Below are 23305 nucleotides of genomic sequence, written 5' to 3' on the forward strand. Positions count from 1 at the left end.
AGAGTAACCCCCGCTCTCCGCAACTAGAGAAAGCCCACGCAGCAACGAGAACCCAACACAGCCAAAAATAAATAAATAAAATTAAAAAATTAAAAAAAAATGCACTTAAGGAAAGAGGCAGAATTACAGATTCTGCCCCAATTCTGAGAGAAAGGAGGCTGCAGAGATAGTCAAGACCAACAGAGATCTACCTGAGAGCCACTCAAGGAAGAATTTTCTTTCTCTCGGTCAAAAGAAGGATAGAACTAAGACAGTGGCTGTATGATGGAGAAAGAAATCATGACAGACCAGAACAAAACCCACAAACCCAAACAGTCTTCGGATTAAAAAGAAGAATGAGATCATGGAATGCCTTAAGGGATTAATCTTTAAGCCTTGCTTTGCTGACCAAGGTCTCAAATATGTCATTATTTCCCCCCCGTTTACATTTGTACTTAGTTTGCATCCTGAAATTCCCTTCCACAGTTGCACTGTATTTGAAAGGGTTTGCTTTGTCCACTGTGATGGACAGTCTAGAAAGGAGGGCCTGGTAAAAGAGTATGAAAGTCTGGACCACGGGATGAAGATGTTATAGCCCTTTACTCTGACCAAGTGGGGGATAAGAGAAACTTAACTTGGGATCTAGAAAATAGAGGGAGATAGAATCAGACTAAGGAGGAGTGGGGAAAGCCTGTTCCCTTCCCACAGGCTTGAGTGGGATGTGGGATTTCATTTAGGGAAAGGCCATTGGTCCTCAAGAAAAACAAGACAAAGAAGTGGGGACCTAGCAAAAGACCAGTGCTAGGCTTTTGTACTCTCAGTATGGAGCTACAGTTGTATGATATTCTGTCTTCTCTTCTGTCCCAGCTTTAATTTGTGGTGAAAGAAGATGGAAAAAGTTAAAATAAGGAAATAAGAAACAGAAGTTATGGTATATTCAGCTTCCACCTTTAGCCATCTCTTCCTTGTGTAAAATGACTCGAGAAGCTAGGAAGATGAACAAGAAAAATGTTTTCAAGTAAAGAAACGTGCTGGTAAAGCAAGATAGCCCAGTTCAGAGAGGGCATACATTCTAGTTGGCAGTGGAGAGAAAAACATAAGTGTTTGTTATCAAGTTTTCCCAACCCTAAAGCCATATGTCAGGCCCAAAAGGACTGAAGATAAGAATTTAGAATAAATTAGAAAGGAACTTCAAAATCAATATTGAGGATGAGGGACTTCCCTGGTGATCCAGTGGTTAAGAATCCGTCTTGCAACGCAGGGGACGCCAGTTCGATCCCAGGTTGGGGAACTAAGATCCCACATGCCTCGGGGCAACTAAGCCCATGCACTGCAATTACTGAGCCCATGCGCTCTGGAGCCCTTGCGCCACAAGTAGAGAGAAGCCTGTGCACCGCAACGAAAAATCCTGCGTGCCACAACTAAGACCCGCCAAATAATAATATAAATAAATAGATATTTAAAAAAATACTGAGGATAAGATTAAGAGTCAGATTAGGTTGTGATTTGTAATGTTAATGAGTAGTGAGAAAAGTACCAATTTGACACAGAAATTTTTTTTAAAATCTTGGTTTACATGTTTCAATCTCAAAACACTGCATTTAACATTGCTGCTTTCCTTCTTTAAATTGCGGAGAAAACAGACTAGACTTGTATGCTTGTCTTTCTGTATTAACCACGTCTATCAATGGCTCAATAACCCAGGGGACAGTGCAGCCTAACTTTACTTTTGACTAGTGAAATAAAAACACTTAAAAGTGCACCTGAAACTAACACAACATTGTAAATCAACCATACTTCAATCAATCAATCAAATATTTTCAAAAGAAAAAAAAAAACACTTAGAAGTGTAATCTGAAAACCCAGACATATATCTCTTTAATGCCCTCAGGGCCTGTACTACAGGATAACCTACAGAAAAGATTGTTTTAAAACAAAATTTCTGCAGTACAGCATTATTTAAATTTTTTTATAATGTCCAAGATAGGCTCATTACTCAAATTCTGCTCTGTGGTATCAGGTAGTTCCAATATATGTGTAATTATAAAAAGGGACTGAAATGACTTCCATGATCATTTAGTTATTAATAACTGTTATACTCAGGACAAAACTAAGATCCCTGAGGTAACTTTTCTTTTTTAAGCCAAACAGTGTAGAAATGGCAATCTTAATATTGCACTTACAACTTTGTACTACAGATAAAATTAATTCTACAAATAAGCTACAAATGATATGAACTAGTCTGTTTAGGAGAAGACTACTGTTTTGAGATAATGCTATTTCTTCTCATTTTAGCTCTTTTCCCTTTGGGCATTTTGTTTTGTACTGGCATTATAAGGAAATGACACTCAAAGCAGTCATATTTCTAACTTCTTAGCAGCTACCACAAAATATTAGTAGGAGAGTTACTGGACTAGAAATAGCTTTTATATTATATGAATTTTAATTACTGATCTTATATCTGCCCCCAATGACCACAGACTACTGTGTAACCAGCTGCATAGAAATAAATGTCAATTCAGAAAGAACATTAAATTTAATCTCCAGTTACAAATTTTTACAATCCAAAAAAATCCGTCATATACAATTTTACTTTCAAAATAAAGAACAAATTATTCAAGACTAAAATGCAACCAAATGTTGAAAATCCATTGTGGATGTGGTATAGAGCTGTTCAACCATCATTACTGAAACAATAATCACTGACTAAAATTATAAATGCCGGGCTTCCCTGGTGGCGCAGTGGTTGAGAATCTGCCTGCCAATGCAGGGGACACGGGTTCGAGCCCTGGTCTGGGGAGATCCCACATGCCGTGGAGCAACTAAGCCCGTGCACCACAACTACTGAGTCTGCATGCCACAACTACTGAAGCCTGCGGACCTAGAGCCCGTCTTCTGCAACAAGAGAAGCCACTGCAACGAGAATCCCGTGCATCGCAACGAAGAGTAGCCCCCGCTCGCCACAACTAGAGGAAGCCCGCACGCAGCAACAAAGACCCAACTCAGCCAAAAATAAATAAATAAAAGTTTAAAAAAATTTTTAAAGGTAAATAAATAAAATTGAACATACTGATTACATAACCTCTAAGTCATTCTTGTTGAATGAACTACATTGATGTTTCTCAATCACTTAAAAATTAATGTTCCTGACAACAATAACAAAAGTTTTAGGGCTTCCCTGGTGGCCCAGTGGTTGAGAATCCGCCTGCCAATGCAGGGAACACGGGTTCGAGCCCTGGCCTGGGAAGATCCCACATGCCGCGGAGCAACTAGGCCCGTGAGCCACAACTACTGAGCCTGCGCGTCTGGAGCCTGTGCTCCGCAACAAGAGAAGCCGCGATAGTGAAGAGGCCCGCGCACCGCGATGAAGGGTGGCCCCCACTTGCTGCAACTAGAGAAAGCCCTCGCACAGAAACGAAGACCCAACACAGCCAAAAATAAATATAAAAATAAATAAATAAATAAAAAAGATTACTATTAAAAAAAAAAGTTTTACACTCTTCTTACAGTTGGCATTATAATACTGAATATCCTTTTAAAAGCTATGCAGGTGCCTTCATCCATTTTGATACACTCCCATGGAAAAAATTCACTAAACATTCAAATAACATAATGTGGTTAAGTTACAGTCAATCTTTGTTAATCAAAGATTACTATATGACTCATCACTGTAATTACATTAATATTAACGACTCATTCACGCTATGACAACCTTAACAAAGGCTGTTACCATGAACTGAAATGTCACTTAATGTTAAAAAGAGTCTTTCAAGTGGATGTGATAGCTTTTTTCTTCTTTTTTTTTTAATAGATCTTTATTGGAGTATAATTGCTTCACAATATCGTGTTAGTTTCTGTTGCACAACAAAGCGAATCAGCCATATGCGTACACTTGTCCCCATAGCCCCTCCCTCTTGAGATGTGATAGCTTTATATCCTAACGAGTGGTTTAGAATGTACAATATATTTGTATTTATTTTAGCAGTAGAAAGAAAGCAATGAAAAACATTCTAAAAATGACATTTGGAATGTATCTTCTATACCTGACAGGTAGATATAGTGCCAATGTCACTCTGTATATGAATTAGATAGAGGTCAGAGCTTTAATACTAGCAAAGGTGCCAGCTTTGATTGACCTAAGAGAGATTTTCTTTTTGCCTCAGAAATGATGGTACGTGGTAGTATAACAAGAGGGACCCTTGTAATGGAATTTAAGAAAAAACAATTATAATATACAAATGTGGACTCACTAGGTCAAAGGAAATATAGATGATACCCCAACTGGGGTCTAAAAAGGCATGACCAGAGAAATTGAAAGAAGTGGTAGCTCCGTGAAGACAGGAATTTTATCTATTTGGTTCACCAAGAGTAGGTATCTCAGGCACAAAGCAGGCATTTAAAAAATATTATTTTTGTTGAGAGAAGACAAATCTTAGAGAACTGTGGTAGGACATTGTCATGGCTAAGTACTAACACTCTTCCCTAGCTTTCTTCCCTTCCCCATCCCAACAGAAAAGTTTTACTGCCCACTGTAACAATTCAGACGATACATGCTCACTGTGACAATTCCAACCATTCAAAAAAGATTTCATAAAGAGGAAAATTAGGATAAAATCACTCTAGAGCCTACCATCAGAAAATAACAGCTTAAAGTACTGAACTAGTCCTTATTTGGGGACAATTGTTTCTGACCTTTTCCTATCTTAAACAACAGGGAGAAACACTACTGCATATACATCTTTGGCCACTTGTCTTACTATGATAAATTCTTAGACACAAGACTGCTAGATCAAAGGATGCACCCTTTCATAGTGCTTCTGACGCAAATTACCAAACTTCTCTCCAGAAAGGCTGTATCTTTTTATAGCCTGTGGAAGGTGTGGTCTTTCTTGTCCTCACCGCAATAACAACTTACACAAGAGTAGAAACGGGTATACAGAGGCCTGACCCGTAAGTGGAGAAAAAAGCATAGTCAGGGGCTACAGGAGAAGCCTATTAATGAAGAAGAGAGGCAAAGACAAGTAAGACCTATCCTATTTTACTTCTCTACTTCCACTTGGCTCCAGAAAGTTGTATGTATTCCCATCTAAGAGTAGAAAAGACTAGAAGAGAAGAGGACAAAGAAGGAGACTTGTACTTACTTGTCTCAATCAACAGACATCATAAAAATACCTCTCTTGGATTATCTTATACTTAGGTTTATCCCCACTTATCTTGCCTACCCTCTTTTTTAGTTTACTTTTCCCCTGACACATAACCAGAGGCTATAAAATGGAAGCCTGCGTGGATGCAGCTGAACTGTGACTTGCTTGACTAAATCCACACAGTGTAGCAATTTTTAACATCTGAATGTCTTTAGAAGGGGCACATACACTCCAGTTCATCAGTCTCTACCATTTACCTTCTTAAATTTCAGCATCCCACCCAGAGAGATGCCTGCTTGGTCCTGGAGGCACTTGCATTTGCTACCTTTCACATAAAATAACCAAAAGAAATTCAAATATCATAAAGCCGTGGTTTGGCAGATACTATCTGCATCACTGAATAAGCCTGGAACTTAAGGCCAGTCTTAAAGAGTCTTTACTTCTTCCTAAACTCAGTATCAAGGGGAATCTTAAGCAACAAATTAGGACACAGGTTATCAACTCTTAATTGCTACTTGACTTAACTTAGGTTTCGTTTTATTTTCCGAAAATCATCACATTTCTCCTGACACTGCAGGTACTTCAAGACCCAGAACCCTTAGCCCGTTTAGCACTGCTAATGATGTACAACAACACAGCACAGTGGTTCATTAAGAGTAAGGCTCCTACTCACAGACACAGAAAACAAACTTATGGTCACCAAAGGGGAAGTAGGGGGAGGGATAAATCAGGAGGATGGGATTGACAGATACACACTACTATATATAAAACAGACAAACAGCAAGGACCTACTGTATAGCACAGGGAACTATATTCAGTATCTTGTAATAACCTATAATGTGTATAACCACATCACTTTGCTGGATACCTGAAAACTAACGCAATATTATAAATCACCTATACTTCAATTTAAAAAAAAATAAAAGTAAGGCTCTTAAAACAGACTATCTGATTCAACACCTGGACTGGCTAATTACTGGCTGTAAGACCTCAAGTAAGCTAGCCTCTCTGTGCCTCAGTTACTTCATCTGTAAAATAAGGATAATAGCAGTAGTTACAATAGTAAGAACAGTGCCTGGCACAAAGTACACATAATATGTATACATGTGTGTATACTATTTTTATACACACAGAAAATACATACTGTGTGTGTGTATATATATGCTGTGTATATATATAATAAATATAGTATATATACTTCAATAAAAAAGGTTTAAATACACACACACACACACACACACACACACACAGAGACAGTCCTTGCTTTCAATGGTATAGTGTGAGGCCGTAAAAATGCCCGTAAAAGCTGAAACTATGCAAAGCAATCTTAATAATCAATGGGAAAAATTATCATTGTTTCATGACCTTTAAAATTTTTTGTCAAAAACGTTAAAAACTCTCCGTTATAAAGGTATTGAGAAAAAACAGCAAAACTAATATTTATTAAGGACACTAAAACATTAGAAACATTGAAAAATGAAGTGTTTTATTTCTTTGAAAAACTTTTGAGGAGTCATTTGAACAGCGGTTGCCTTCTTCTCATCGTATGATTTAGGATACACAGTGAACATCTTTTCTATGCTTGGCAAACTGTTATCTTCCTCACTAAGTCTGGATAACTCAAGCGCCTGACAGCAAGGTATGTGACTGCCGAGGTCCTTTCAAAACCTAAGAGTCTGTGATATTAAAGACAGAACAGAATGAAGAAAGACATGAAGACTTACATTGTACTGATGATTAGCAACAGGTCTGTAATTAGTTGTCACAACTTTGTCTAGTTGCTGTGATAGCCTTACAGGTTTGGAAGATTCTTCTATTTGTAATCTGAAAAACAGAAGGCATTATTAACAAACTTACTTGTTTACTGGAGTGAAACCTGAGGAGTTATTCCTATAATTCTTCAAGACTAATACTTAATATATAAAGAAGATACATCAGTCTTAATACTTAATATATAAAGAAGATACATCAGTCTTAATACTTCAAAAACACACTGAATATGGCAATAATGTAGAAACCAGACCATAAGCTAAACATACAAACCATATCATTTAATTCTACAACTTCCTTCTAAACCTATACTTTACAGTCAAACTTTAAGATTTAAAACAAAGAAGCTAATCAGCTTTAAATTTCTGGAAAAAAAATTGCATGTAAAAATGAATTATCTTAAGTTATATGGTCTAAAACTAATCAAGGTATTAATCCAAAACTTCTGTTCATTTGATGAGATAGAAGTATGATAAAAAGATGACACATCAGCACTCAGGATCTAGTGGCTAGTAGCTGCTTTACTGGACAGTGCATATAGATAACATTTCCATCAACACAGCAATTTCTATTGGACAGCATTGGTTGTCCAACTGTAGGACCCCACCCATCTAAATTAAAATATAATTAAAAATATCACTTACGGAAAAAGAGCCATAAAATAAACCTATGACACTAGGTATAATATATTATAAATATATATATTCAAATAGCAATCTTAGGAGAATTTGTTTTGGACTAAATATTACCATATCCAGTGACTCACATTCAACCATTTATTTCTTATTTTAAAAATTAATTCTTTGGTATATGAGCACAGTAAATCTAAAAAATGTTTTAAGGGGGAAAATGGTGTAGCTTTCAAAATGAATATTCTTTTTTTAATCAAAGTGACTATTTTTTAAAGGACAAAAGGTACCACTGTACCTCTAGACTTCTCATCAGCAAGATATCAGAATACAAGAATATATTTAAAGTACTATAGGAAAAAAATTGCCAACCATGTCTAGCTAAATTATAATTGAAGAGTAAGAGTGAAATAAAAGTATTTTTGTACAAAGTTTATCATTCATAGATCCTCACTGAGAGACCCACTCAAGGATTCATTTCAGCAAAAAGTAAAATGAACCCAGAAGGAACTAGTGAGATGCAATGGTCACAGCAAAGAAACTGAGAACCATGTTATAAAATTACCTACTTGATACAGACAAAAAAAAGAAGGTGGGTTTTTAAAGAAAATGGAACTTAACATGAAAGAATGGGAAGAAAGAGATCAGAATGAATGCATTTAAGATTTCCATATGCTTTCTAAATTTTCTGCAATAAGCATCTATCACTTTCATAATCAGAAAAGGAAGTATACTTTCTTAAAGGAAAAAGAAATATCATTTCTTAGTTTGAAAGCCATAAAAATGTTGGTCATTTAAAAATAATATATGTTGAACATCATATTACTTTCTTCTAATGGGACTTCAAATTCTTTGGTTCAACAGAACAGGAACTAAAAATTTTCGTTTAAAATTCCTTCAAAAGAGAAAAACAAATACTGTACGCTAACACATATATATGGAATCTAAAAAAAAAAAAAAGGTTCTGAAGAACCTAGGGGCAGGACAGGAATAAAGATACAGAGGTAGAGAACGGACTTGAGGACACGGGGAGTGGGAAGGGTAAAGTGGGACAAAGTGAGAGTGGCATGGACATATATACACTACAAATGTAAAATAGATAGCTAGTGGGAAGCAGCCGCATAGCACAGGGAGATCAGCTCAGTGCTTTGTGACCACCTAGAGGGTTGGGATAGGGAGGGTGGGAGGGAGACGCAAGAGGGAGGAGATATGGGGATATATGTATATGTATAGCTGATTCGCTTTGTTATAAAGCAGAAACTAACACACCACTGTAAAGCAATTATACTCCAATAAAGACGTTAAAAAAATAAAATAAAATTCCTTCAAAGGCACAACTTGCAGTATAAAAAGTACCTGCTTTTATAACATTCTTATTATTTAATTACTTGGTTGGAGTTATTTCTCTGTTTATTTCTGCCTATTTTTAGGTATATAATACCAAATTCCTCAGAAGATATTAAATATCTACCAATTGCTTTTTTAATTTGAAAGCTATAAATACTACAGGTTTTATTTTTAACAATGATCCCCAAATTGAGTATAGCCATTTCTGTATTAAAATATAAATATTTTAATTCTTCCAATTATTCATAAATCCATATATATCCTTTAAATACATAAATTCATTATTTTATGAAGTATGAAAAAAGTACTTTAGAAATGTCTTTAGAAACTTACTGTATATGTAACCATAAATCATATGTAGTTTGTTACTTTGTTTTTCATGGGCCAAATATACTTTCTACGAACCAGGAAGAAGGCACTAGCTAGAGGTCTAGAAGGGAGATGTCCACCCAAAGATGGACTTGGGCTAACAATCCTTCAGCGGCCTCTTAACTGTTCTTGGGTGACACATAAGCTCCTTTACATGACTGCATGTCCCTCTGGGATCAAGCCCCTGGTATCTCTCCAGCTTACTCCACTGTTCTCCCACACCTGCATCCCCGTGGCTGCAGCTGTGCCATGACCAGACTTTAGAAGGAGCCTCTTACAGGCAATCATCCAGCAAATGATTACTGGGTGCCTCTCTCTGTGAAGAAAAGACTTGATTAGTGGAAGACAAACATTAAACAAACGCTTATCTGTAACTGATTATCTGCAGGACTGAAGAGGGACAGGGGGTTGGTATTATGACAACTGACTGCGTGCTGCTATGAAGTAAAGATTAACTCCAAGATGTGCACTTGAGGGTAAGCTGGAGCAGGACAATCCAAGCTTATAAGAGGTGAGGCAAAAAAGACTGGGCAGAAATGACTCCTCCAAGCTGAGAAGACGTCTCAAAGTGACTAAGAGATAAACGTTTAGAGAGAAAAGAATGACTGAAGACCGATATAGGAATGTTTACAAAGAGGTAGAACTAAGCATGTGTAACTCCTTGAAAAAAGCAGTGGCGGGGGTGGGGGGGAACACAACCAAATGGCAACCTGTCTCTGAACACCTCTCTGTGCTCTAACCTTAGCCCCATCCCCTTAATGCGATCAGTTCTCAGGGGTTTGGCCTCTCTAAATGGTAATCTACCTGTTATGCTGCCACTAAATTATCTTTCCTGCTTCAATCACCTTGCTCCACAATTTGATCTTATGAGACATTCAAGGAGGGAGGCATGCGCTAGCTTCTTCCTTCTACATTAAATGATTGTTCCCATTACTTCACAATTTGAAAATTCCTTGGGGTTTCAGTTTGTTCAGGTAAGTGCATTTTTATAAACGGTAGCTTATTCTTGTCATGCTCTTACACTAGAATTTATTTTCAGCCACTGCATCCTGATTCAGGTTCATGTGGCATACTTTCCTTTCTAATACAAAAGTTCTAAAAGCCAATTTCATCATCCATAGAGTGTCATGCCATTTTTATCCTCAAAGTATTTAATCTTTTAAATATATAAAGGAAAACACTGAATTAACCTTTTTAAAAATAAAAAGCTCACATTAAAATTTAACCTTTTTATTATACATTTAAAAGGTCAACTCTAAGGGTTTTGTTTTAATTAAAAGAGGATATCTTTATGATTCAAAACTCAAAAGGTGGGACTTCCCTGGTGGTGCAGGGGTTAAGAATCTGCCTGCCAATGCAGGGGACATGGGTTCGAGCCCTGGTCCAGGAAGATCCCACATGCCGCGGAGCAACTAAGCCCGTGCGCCACAACTACTGAGCCTCCGCTCTAGAGCCTGCGAGCCACAACGACTGAGCCAGCGTGCCACAACTACTGAAGCCCACATGCCTAGAGCCCATGCTCCACAACAAGAGAAGCCACAGCAATGAGAAGCCCACGCACCGCAACAAACAGTAGCCTCTGCTCACCGCAACTAGAGAAAGCCCACGCGCAGCAACGAAGACCCAATGCGGCCATAAATAAATAAATAGATTAAAACAAAACAAAACACCTCAAAAGGTTAATCTATGGACTGAAAATATAACATATTCTTAACGAATTAAATCTTAAAATACTTTAATTAACCTGAGTAGTTTAAAATAATTTAGCAGGGTTCTTTACTTAACATTAAATAATTCATTTAACATTGTCTCATGAAGTGTCAGAACAATTTGCAACTCCACTTCATCACTGAACAAAGCACCAAATTAAACATCACTGACCTCAACATGCCTTCAAAGTCAAAATGAGGTTTAAAACTAGGCTTGTACAAAATAATATAATTTGGAAATATCTGGTTTGTACAACTGAACAGCAAACTACACACAGAGGTTTTATGCTGGACTGGGAGGAAGCTAAAAGTTTTACTGTCCCAACCATTTACAAAATTGGGTCTTAACTTTCTCAGAAAATTTTAAAACATGGTGTTATTTTCAAGAAGTAATAGAAAAATATTACTATGTGATCATTTAGACACAGCTAGGCCCTGTTTTACAAACCATTAAAAAAAAATACGTGTTGCTAATTATTACCATCATTTCAGGACAATTTAGAATACACATTCACATTCTGAGAAGACTAGGACTCAATGAATTACCAGTCTTTCTAGAATTATTATTTAAAGAGTCAGTTTTAAGTATGGAGGTTCCTTAAAAAACTAAAAATAGAACTACCATACGACCCAGCAATCCCACTACTGGGCATATACCCTGAGAAAACCATAATTCAAAAAGAGTCATGTACCAAAATGTTCATTGCAGCTCTATTTACAATAGCCAGGACATGGAAGCAACCTAAGTGTCCATCATCGGATGAATGGATAAAGAAGATGTGGCACATATATACAATGGAATATTACTCAGCCATAAAAAGAGATGAAATGGAGGTATTTGTAATGAGGTGGATGGAGTTAGAGTCTGTCATACAGAGTGAAGTAAGTCAGAAAGAGAAAAACAAATACAGTATGCTAACACATATATATGGAATCTAAGGAAAAAAAAAAAAAGGTCATGAAGAACCTAGTGGCAAGATGGGAATAAAGACACAGACCTACTAAAGAATGGACTTGAGGATATGGGGAGGGGGAGGGGTGAGATGTGACAGGGTGAGAGAGTGTCATGGACATATATACACTACCAAATGTAAAATAGAAAGCTAGCGGGAAGCAGCCGCATAGCACAGGGAGATCAGCTCGGTGCTTTGTGACCGCCTGGCGGGGGTGGGATGGGGAGGGTGGGAGGGAGGGAGATGAAGGAGGGAGGAGATATGGGAACGTGTGTATATGTGTAGCTGATTCACTTTGTTATAAAGCAGAAACTAACACACCATTGTGAAGCAATTATACTTCAATAAAGATGTTTAAAAAATAAAAAAATAGTCAGTTTTATCTCTCATTTTTTCCCATCAAAGAAAAAGCTCAAGGGCTACATGACCCAAGAGCTTAAACACTAATAAAACGACAACTATAACAAATAACAGACATTTAAAGCACTTACTATGTTGCTAGAAACTGTGTTAAAAGCTTTACCTACATCTTCTCAATCTTGCTTTCTCCTTATAGGAGGCAAAACAGAACTGGAACTCAGATTTTTTTTTTTAACCCAAAGGTTCAAGCAGTTAATCTATATAGTCCCTAAAAGGCCATATAATAGAAGACCATCTCTAATTAAAAGCTTATTGAGTTTAGATCAAAATAAGTAATTCTCTTATAATAACTATAAATGGAATATAACCTTTAAAAATTGTGAATCACTTTGTTGTACACCTGAAACTTACATAATACTGTATATCAATTATATCTCAAAAAACCTTAATTCTCCTTGATGCTCATCAACCTGCCTTCAACTAGCCTAATTCCACACACACACACACACACAGAAAGAAGAGCACATTCTCCTTTATAACACTGAAAAATATATTCCTATTAAGTCAGTGTCACTAGTCACTAGGCTATAATCATGGTGCATAATCACCCTTATTAAAGTTACTTAAAGATCTTCATTATACTTTATTAAGATTTATGCACTACAGTGGGAATTCAATTCTCAAATTATTTAGTATATTTTGAAAATATAAAATTCATTAAAAAAAGTAACATAAACACCCCCAAATATTTTAAAGTATGAACACCGGTAAGATCTAACAAAACAGAAAAAAGCCAAATTCTACTGCTCTAAGCTGTTGGCAGATTGGGGAAAAGAAGTCTACAAATTTTAGTCAATAGATCTTTTGTTTACCTCACTGCTACATATAATGCTTCTTATGTAAAAGTAACTCAAAAATATTGGCTAAGCAAATGAACAAATGACCTTTACTGGACACCGTTTTTAGATCACAAAGGAAAAGGCTGAATCCCATATTAACAAGTTTCCCAATAATGCCTGACTTTATACATATAGACTATTCTCCTGCCTAAGCAAAATACCCTAAGTAATATTGCCTTGCTAATCTGGTTATTAACTATAGAGTTAAACAACTACAAAAACACTGAATGACAAATGTTTCCATCAGCAGCTGCCAATGTAGGAGTCATTTTATAATGTAAATATAATTATTTTAGCATTCATCTATCCTTTGTGCTCTAGCTGTGTTTGATTGCAATTTATGCTATTCTTAAAATGACAGGTTTCACAAAAGAAGGTAAATTTTCTTAAGATGCTGATTTCATTTTTGGAAGGGAGAGAGTAAAAGCAGTGAAGGAGGTAAACAGTGCCTCCCAAGGGGGAGAAGGAGGCTGACGTTTGCCAGGTGAGAGAGAAAAGTCTCTGGGCAAGGAGAAGCAGGAACAGCCCGGAGCGCTGGGACTGCTTGTGAAAACACCCACTGGGCCCTAAGTCAGATAACAAAGACAAGTTTCAGAAGAAGGTCCAGCTTGGGAGCAGGTGGACAGAAGGCTGGGAGAAAGGCCAGGTGAGGGAATAACCAGGTGTATGCTGAGCTGATTTACTAATACAAAAAGGTTCTGATGATGCCTAGTTTTAAGATAGTACATTTATAGGAAGCTTCAATAGGACAGAGAGCTTCTCACAGGAATAGTAATAGTAAAACATTTTAGTCTATTAGAATGTGGATTTGAAAAAATTTTAGCACTTGCAGTTGACGAGTAATCAAATATACCCTTACCTGGCAGGACTACTAGAAGGATTACAGATGGTAAATATTAAAATTAAGTATCTCTTAGAAATATTTGTTAATTATTTGTAAGCTTCATGAAAACAGGGACCTTGCTCATATCCCTATGGCCTAGAATGGGCATGCAATATAAACGTGGTAAGTGAGGAAAAAAAGGATGAGAAGAAGAAAGGTTTTAGGCTGCATTTAATCAGAGATGGTAATTTGGATGTAAAATCATAAGACTTACAGTGATATATGCTAACATTTAGATCTGGCATTTAAGAGAAGAGACTGTAAAATATATTAAGGTTTAATGTTCACTCTGTAGGAAACACCCAATAAAGGGAAAAACTCCATTATCTACTTGCACTGTCCAACACAGTAGCCACTAGCAACATGCAACTCTTTAAATTAATTTAAATTAAAACCTCAGTTCCTTAGGCACACCAGCCACATTAAGTGTTCAACAGCCACATGTGGCTGCCATACTGGACAATACAGGTAAAGAACACTTCTATCATTGCAGGAAGTTCTACTGGATAGCGCAAGAGAATCGCAAATGCAAATGTCTCCAGGGGCCTGTCAAGTAAAGGAGAAAGTAACAGGGAGAGGTGAGGGCTGTGGTGAACTGGAAACAGAGCACAAGCTCCACTCCAAGTGGGCAACTAGTCCTCAGCACCAGGTTACTCTGCAGGAGCGTAAGACTGCTATTACCAGGTTGCCTAATTATTCAAGAAAATGCAGAGTCAGATTTTTATGTGAAATCATTCATTAGACACTGCCAACTAATTCAATTTTTTAAAAAGGGCAATCCTCCTCCCCCAAAACAAAACAAAACAAAAACCCCCTCAAAACCAAAAAACACATACACTAGCTATACCAGGCCTCCAGTTAGCAGTCCTCTGATCCGTATATCTATATACCAGGGGTTTTGTTTTTTGTTTTAAGCAAAGCAGCAGCAAAGATCTAAGAATTATAACTAGAACTAAGAAAGCCATGACACAAGTGCGTCATAAACACTGGCATCAAAACTACACAATTTTGTTGAAGGACCTGCAATTCCCTGCACCTCCAATCCCACGCTGCCATCCTGAGATCCATGAGCTGGCTGACGGACTCTCCTAGATTGCTCTTAGGAGAGGGCATTTTAGCTCGTGCTCAAACAGTCAAAAAATATCTCCCGTATAATACAGAATTTTGATCATTTTTTGGCTTTTTATAAAACTAGCAATTTCATATGATTCAACCTAACAGCTCCCTCTTTTTTTCCTTCTCCCTATGATTGTCTTTTTTTTAAATTTTATTGAAGTATAGTTGATTTACAATGTTGTGTTAATTTCTGTTGTACAGCACAGTGACTCAGTTACAGATATATATACATATATATTCTTTTTCATATTCTTTTCCATTATGGTTTATCACAGGATACTGAATATAGTTCACTGTGCTACCCAGTAGGACCTTGTTGCTTATCCATCCTATGTATACTAGTTGGCATCTGCTAACCCCAAACTCCCAATCCTCCCCCCGCCCGCCACCCCCCACAGGCAACCACAAGTCTGTTCTCTAGGTTGGTGAGTCCTAACAGCTCCCTCTTAATGAAAGACTTAACGCTGAGTTGAATTCTTCTACATGAGAGTAATATAATTCAAATCACTAATTAAGCCCCAGCATGAGGGTGACTTGCCCATGATCATACAGCTTGTCAGAAAGGGAAAAAAATTCAAGATTCCTTGTCCAGTGCTCTTATATCACTGCATCTTAAACATAATGAAGCAATCCAGATGTCTTTTCAAGTTGGTAAACATATACTATCTCAATTTAAAATATTTATAGCTATTTAAGAAAATATATTATGTCCAAAACGTGTCCATTACATTAGCTAGCAAGTTGTTCGGAAGGGACCTACATCTGGCGAGGGAATGATAATTCACAATGGACCTTGTTTTCTCCTAGATTCGTTAGAAACAACAGCCATCCGCAAGTTTTTGGTATGTGTTGGGTAAGGTAAAATAAATGACAGTGTAATGAAGACATTTTATGTGTCTTGGTTTAATTTTTGCCTAATTTTTTGTTTTTCACCAATATACTGTAAGACTGTCAATCAAATTTTCACTTCTCCAGGAAGAGCATATATCACCAACATTCCAGAGAGTATCTATTTACCTAATCTGTTAGCTAAACAACACAGAATCTCCACTCAACAGTCCAAAATATAAATATCTTACCTGATGGCCAGAACATTTTTACTATCTTATGTAGTTTCCTTTTCTCTCATAGTCCTTCCTTATGTAATTTACTTATTATCTTGAACTTGAAGGCATCTTCAGTTGATCCCTTTAGCCTAAGCAGTAGCATTACTTCCCAGTCACCAGTGCTCTGGTTGCATGCAAGTACTACAGATGTCCAAATGGGAGGAAGTGGGTCAGGAAGACAGCACATGCAACTGGTTCGTAGGAGTCTGGGAAGCAACAAGGTATCTAAGGTTTGCACTGCCCGGAGATTTTGTTCAAATAATTATAAACTTTGGTCACTTGAAACTTTTTCTTTGCAATGTGTTTTTTCTTTAGTCCAAGTAAGGCATGACTTCTTATATCATCTCATGAAAGCAAATTGTTTTTTACCTTAGGAAGTTGTGATTTCAGAGTAAGAGTGTGTGTGATAGGGAAGGGGAAAAAGGGGGGGGGCAGGTGAAGGGGGGGGGGCAGAAGGAAGCAACAGCATTTGATGTAAGAAACCCTTTACTGCTTATGCTTTTCCTGTTAATCAAATACCCTAGTCAATATTTTGGTACAGGCACAAAGCAGAAACACATGAGGAAAAAAGCTTAGCTAATCAGGGACCATTTATTGTTTCTCAATACATGTCCAACTAGCTACTCTTTTTATGCTAGAAATGAAATTACCCTAAACTCCAATGGATGATGAATGACAAAAATACTTGTTTCATTTTTAAGAACTTTTCATTTTATTTCCCTTCTCCATACTCCAAGAAAAGTAAAAAGCCTAAATAATTTGGGGGCTTCCCTGGTGGCACAGTGGTTGAGAATCTGCCTGCCAATGCAGGGGACACGGGTTCGAGCCCCAGTCTGGGAAGATCCCACATGCCGTGGAGCAACTAAGCCTGTGCGCCACAACTACTGAGCCTGTGCTCTAGAGAGCCCGCATGCCACAACTACTGAGCCCACGTGCCACAACTACTGAAGCCCACACTCCACAACAAGAGAAGACACCACAATGAGAAGACCGTGCACTGCAACGAAGAGTAGCCCCTGTTCGCCGCAACTAGAGAAAGCCCACGCACAGCAATGAAGACCCAACGCAGCCAAAAAAAAAGAAAAAAAAAAATTTGGTATGATTCCCAGGGTGGCGGGTAAAAGCTTATCTATCAAAAGGACTAGGAACCATATTTATAACTCAATACAGTCGGGTCCTCCATATCTGAGGATGCAAAACACATGGATAACAAGGTCCAGTTGTATTATACCATTTTACATAAGGAACTTGCACATCTGTGAATTTTGGTGTCTGCAGGGAGTCCTGGAACCAATGTCCCATGGATACCCAGGGATGACTGTTTTCAAAAAGGCAACAAAGAAATACCTTTTGTATTCAGATTCATGCTGATAATTTCCCATTTAAAAAAAAGTCAGAGATTAAAGCAAACCTATGGCACACAGAACGACTCTGAACAATGCTTAGTTTAGAAAGAATGTACCATATCATGGTATGGCAGGGTTTGAACCCAGACTCCGGTTTTAAGGTCCAGCTCTACTATTAGGTGTTACCTTGGTCAACTTAGTCATCTCTTCAACACCTTGGTGCTCTCATGGGAAAAAATGAGAATTATAACAACAGAAATAAGTGAGATAATCTTTACAAAACACTTAATAAATGGCCTGTCCCATGGTACGCATTCAGTACATTTTATTATTATTTTACTGACTGTAATCACTTCAGTAGCCACACTAAACAGAAATGTATGGAAGTTATTTGAATAAACATAACTTTTAATAATTATCTGCTTCACTGATTAGATTTATGGAATGTGTTCATCCTTTACCCTGATGGGGGATATTTGGCTACCTCAGATAAAAAGCACTTTCTTTGATCTCCTTTGACATTTTCAAGGATAAGAAAATTTCTTTCCAAATGCCATTCAGCTGCAGGTAAAATGTGTAATGCTCATGGAAATGCTAATTAGAACTAATTATAATTTAACCACAGCAATATGGTAGCTTACAGTTTTGGGTAACTGTTTATATATCAGATTTTTAAAATTTACTGAATTTTAGATGTAGTCAAAATATTTTTGGAGTTAATCCTTAGGGCATTCAAATCAATCTCTCTCATATATGACCTTCAACCATTAGTGACCAGAACATGAGTTTGAGTTTAACAAAAGTAGAAAAATGCATTTGAGCAGAACATCTTCTTAAGTTATGCAGATACCTCACAACCATTTTAAAACTAAATATTAGTTTCAAAAATATCTTTCCCCATCTTCCTCATCATATTAAAGCATGATTCAAGGAGGTTATGTAAATATTTTTCTTCCCAGGAGACAGGGTCACCTCCAGACAAACTGCATAGTGGGTGCAACTGAACGAAGTAACTGTTTTATTCCTCTCCTTCCCTTTATTGTGGATATCTATTTCACTTAGGTGAGTGGCCCTATTTTTCCACTTCCTGGACCTTTTTAGTCCTTGATTTTCTCTAGGTTTTTCTAGGACCCCTTGATTTTCTCTAGGTTTTCTAAATAGCTCTAGATTATTTCATACACATTATTTTACCTCATGGGCCAAAGAGGCTAATGCCTTCAGGAAACATTAAACAATAATACTTGGGCCCCTTTCTGCCCATAATCGCTAAGGAGTAGTTTAGAATTTTATATTCAACATTTATCCACACTGACCCGCGTACACTTGTGTGAGGCAGATCCATTTAGACGGTGTTCAGAGATCTTCTTGACATCACCGTTTCACTCATGCCACTCAGATTTCACCACCCATCTCTTCTCCCAGATCACTTTCATCAACAGGAGGCGGGTGGTTGCCTAAGTACTAATTCTAGGGGCTGCTGCTGCCTGAACTCTCCTGCCCAGCTCAGGAACTGACTCCTGCCTTCTGTTTCCCTGTGGAGTCCCCATGAACGACAAGAGCCCACAGAATCCCACGGGGACGTGTGACTCAGAGGACGATGGGATGAGAGAATTGCGGGCCAAACAGTCACTGTGGCAGCTCAGCGTGGTGTACTGGGGGTTGCCAAGCCCTTGACTAGTCTCGAATCACATCATACACATCTTGTTAAAAACACTTTAATAATCAAGTATTTAATAAACAGAATGCAAAAGCCTTTTCTTTTCATCAAGGATTGAAATGTATTCATTAATTTTAAGTTGAATTTGGTTTTGAGAGCTTAAAGTCTCACACAGGTTCTACCTTTGTGGATAAAATTCTTTAAAAATTAAAAGAAAAACTGCTAGAAGTTACCATTAATATAATAAAATTAACTCAGTTTCATAGCAGAAACACTAATGCTCATATGTTCACCACATTGATAAAGTGCTGAGAGCAGTTATTACACTAAGGTTTTCTATTTTCACAATTTTGTCAGTTCATGTTGCCAGCCCTCTCAAGAGACATTCAATCCCCACTTTTTTAAGCTCCTAAAACCTATCCACTGACTGATAAATAGGCTTCTGGTTTGGTATTATTTGGTGGGGAATTGTGAACACTGACATGACCTGGCCAACATGCAAATTTTCTCTTATATAGAGCCTATGGATAGATTTATTAAGAACTGAGGGACTTCCCTGGTGGCACAGTGGTAAGGAATCCGCCTGCCAATGCAGGGGACACGGGTTCGATCCCTGGTCCGGGAAGATCCCACATGCTGCGGAGCAACTAAGCCCGTGCACCACAACTGCTAAGCCTGTGCTCTAGAGCCCGCGAGCCACTACTGAGCCCACGTGCCACAGCTACTGAAGCCCACGCACCTAGAGCCTGTGCTCCGCAACAAGAGAAGCCTCCGCAACAAGAGAAGCCACCGCAATGAGAAGCCCGCGCAACGCAACAAAGAGTAGCCCCCGCTCGCTGCAACTAGAGAAAGCCCGCACGCAACAATGAAGACCCAACGCAGCCAAAAATAAATAAATAAATACTTACTAAAAAAAGAAAAAAAAAAAGAATATATCATTTTATGAGTTTAATAAAATAATTTTTCTTGCTATTAGTAGAGGGAAGAAGGCATTATAGAAATGCTTCAGTCTGCTTTTTCTAAATATATAAAACACTACCTGGTTCAATTCAAATCTAGGTTTTTTACAGCTGGTCTTAGTACAAAGACAGTAAATTTAGCATATAGGAAAACGGTTTCTAAACAAGATGTGGGCAAAAACAGTATTGATGCTTTATGGATTTAGACTCTATGTGCCATTTTACTTGCATTACTAGCTCTATTTAAAAGTAGCTTTACCTTTTAGTCACCTATTTTATAGCCTATTAACTCCTATAAAACATTAGGGATATCAGGCTATTCTTCATGTAGCTTTGGTTAGTCATAGAATGACTACTATTATGGGCCCCAAACAAATGTATAAAAACATTTCCTGCATCATCAACATGCACGGATGATACAAGTTATTACACAGGCTACTTATATGGACAAAATCCACTTTATTTTGTTAATGTGTTGATATGATGATCTGGGTCATTAATCTTTGTAAATGTTGCTTTGGTAGACATCCTGAATGAGGCTGAATAGCAGTAAGAAAGCATAAACTCCTACATTATTTTTTCCAGTTGTGGTCATGGTTTCATACCAAGCTCTTTCACCCAGTTCCTTCTAGTGTTACTAGCTAAAGGCGAGGGCAAAATCTGTGTCCGTGGAACAATCCAAGGTAACATGATCAAATAGCAACTGACAATACAACCTTGGTCTCCTCGTGAATCCATTCAGTAACTGAGTTAGGCAGGAAAAGGTGAAAAAAATATGTATGTATGTATATGTACATATATATATTTGAATAAACACATTCTAAAACATGCCCATGTTTCTTCAGGTTCAATATTCAGAGCCAAGAAAGAAATTAGTAAGGATTTGAGCTTGCTGCATTTTTATACAGATCAAAATGAGATTATAGATGACTAAAGGGAAGTGGGCATCTGTGGGTTTCACTCACTCATTCGCAAGGTAGGGGTTAAAGTATAGAGTGTGTTTGATAAAAGCAATTTAGGTGTGAAATGAACTTGGTGGTTTAAAGTGAGCTTTTACATATTTTAAAACAGATGGTACAGCAATAATTTTTTATCATTTAAGATGAGATCAGATTCTTGAAACTGTGAACTCTATCACAACAAACAGGCTACACTGTCTTCTCCAAATAATGTATATTAGAGAATGTGTATTTTCTGCAAGGTACATGTTTACGCTATGTGAAATCTGAAGAAAACACATTTTAAAAATGAAAATAGATTTATGTAACTTAGTTTCAGTGGTGACTGAAGGAACTTAGAGTGGGTGTGTAGGAAGGGAATTATTCGAATGAGGTAATGCAGTTCAAAGAAGCTGACCTAACAGAAATCAGACAATAAAACACTGGAAAAACTACTGTGATGAGAAGTACTTTCCAGTTTTCACATTTATTATACTGTAGCTTGAATGCTTATAACCAGAATTATTTAAAATGGTTTAAAGCTAAGCATCCAAGATTATCAAAGCAGCCCCAACTGCTAACCTCTGATCACTTTCTTTTACTCCTAAAAATATTTAGGTTAGGGATTTAATAAGCTGCTTATGATGATGGATGCAATGTTTCTCTAGCCAGTCCCTGTGATATATACTGCAAGTATGAATCATTCTTCCAAATTAAAATGTCTGTGATCCTATGACTACGTGATGGGTGCCAAGAGAATACAACAGTGGAATCAAACAACTTCTATTCAGCAAATTTAAAAATACCATTCTGCAAATTTCCAGTTGTCTCTGAGTAGAAATCAGAAATATTAGCCGCATATCATGTCAAACTGTAAGAAGCTCCCCAGGCGTACACGAACCAAGACACTGTTGCTATGGTGACTAAGCAAATACAGCAAATGGCTACTTCATTAGTGACTCCATGAAACTATAAATGCTGGAATAATAGACGGGAAATACCTGGCAGGATGTGGCCATCGATGTGGGCTGGAATTCAGAGAGAATTTTTGAAAAAATGAGGTAAATTTTAACATGTTGTTTTAGCAACCTTTGAAAAATTAAAAAGTGAGATTAATTAGCACCAAATGAAGCCGGGGGGAAAATCAGAGGAGTGGTTAGGTTCAAGAGAGAGTGCTCTGTTTAGGACCAGCTGCTGTGGTACTGATATTGAAGAGTGAGAGACACTTAGACTATCATTTAGGACGGCAAAGGGAGAAAGAAGGACTCCCTATTGACTCACTGCTTCAGACTTTCCATTGTGAATGGGGTTCCAGGCCATATGGTCTCACTTTCTCCCTATCAAGAAGATGAATCGAGGGGTGAGAAAGAATATTTTTGCCTATGTTTCAACTTTGAAGAATTTAAACTTTACGTTCAAGAATGAAAATAAAAGCTGGATATGAACTTCTGTAACACAGTTACAAAAGATTAATGCTAGAATTAGATTTATCTCAAAGAATTTAAATTATCCAGCATTCCACATACTCTTACTTAATCTTATAAAAACAAAGGCTGGAAACGAAAAAAACCCAAATGTTTTTGTCTTTTCCTCATGAATTTACATGGCCTCTAAGAACTTTTAACTGCCACTATATAGGAACTAACTAAAGACATGTTTATATTTTAGTATCTTCTAAATTCTAGTGACATAAATAATATGTTATATTAATATATCATATTATGTTTGTTACATAAATGTTAGTTATATCCTGACCTTTATTTTAAATTAAAACTTTTTAAATTGAAGTATAGTTGATGTACAGTATTATGTAAGCTACAGGTATATGATATAGTGATTCACAATTTTTAAAGGCTATACTCCATTTATAGTTATTATAAAATACTGGGTATATTCCCCTTGTCGTACAACATATCCTTGCGGCTTATTTTATACCTAACAGTTTGTATCTCTTACTCTCCTACCCCTATATTGACCCTCTCCCTTTCCCTTTCCCCACAAGTAACCACTAGTTTGTTCTCTATATCTGTAAGTATGCTTCTTTTTTGTTATATTCACTAGTTTGTTGTAATTTTTAGCTTCCACATGTAAGTGATATCATACAGTCTTTCTCTATCTGACTTATTTCACTTAGCATAATG

At 37.2% G+C, this 23305-nt stretch overlaps 1 protein-coding gene across 1 annotated transcript in view; it reads right to left on the reverse strand.

Annotated features, from left to right (window-relative positions):
- Positions 1 to 23305, reverse strand: part of GTF2F2 (general transcription factor IIF subunit 2) — a 154931-nt gene that overhangs the window by 18947 nt on the left and 112679 nt on the right. Inside the window, exon 6 of the mRNA XM_036831843.1 lies at positions 6848 to 6947. Within this exon, the coding sequence (XP_036687738.1) occupies positions 6848 to 6947 (100 nt within the window). The remainder of the gene's footprint in view (positions 1 to 6847; positions 6948 to 23305) is intronic.

Source organism: Balaenoptera musculus, chromosome 18, assembly GCF_009873245.2.
Source record: "Balaenoptera musculus isolate JJ_BM4_2016_0621 chromosome 18, mBalMus1.pri.v3, whole genome shotgun sequence".
Classification (NCBI taxonomy): Eukaryota; Metazoa; Chordata; class Mammalia; order Artiodactyla; family Balaenopteridae; genus Balaenoptera; species Balaenoptera musculus.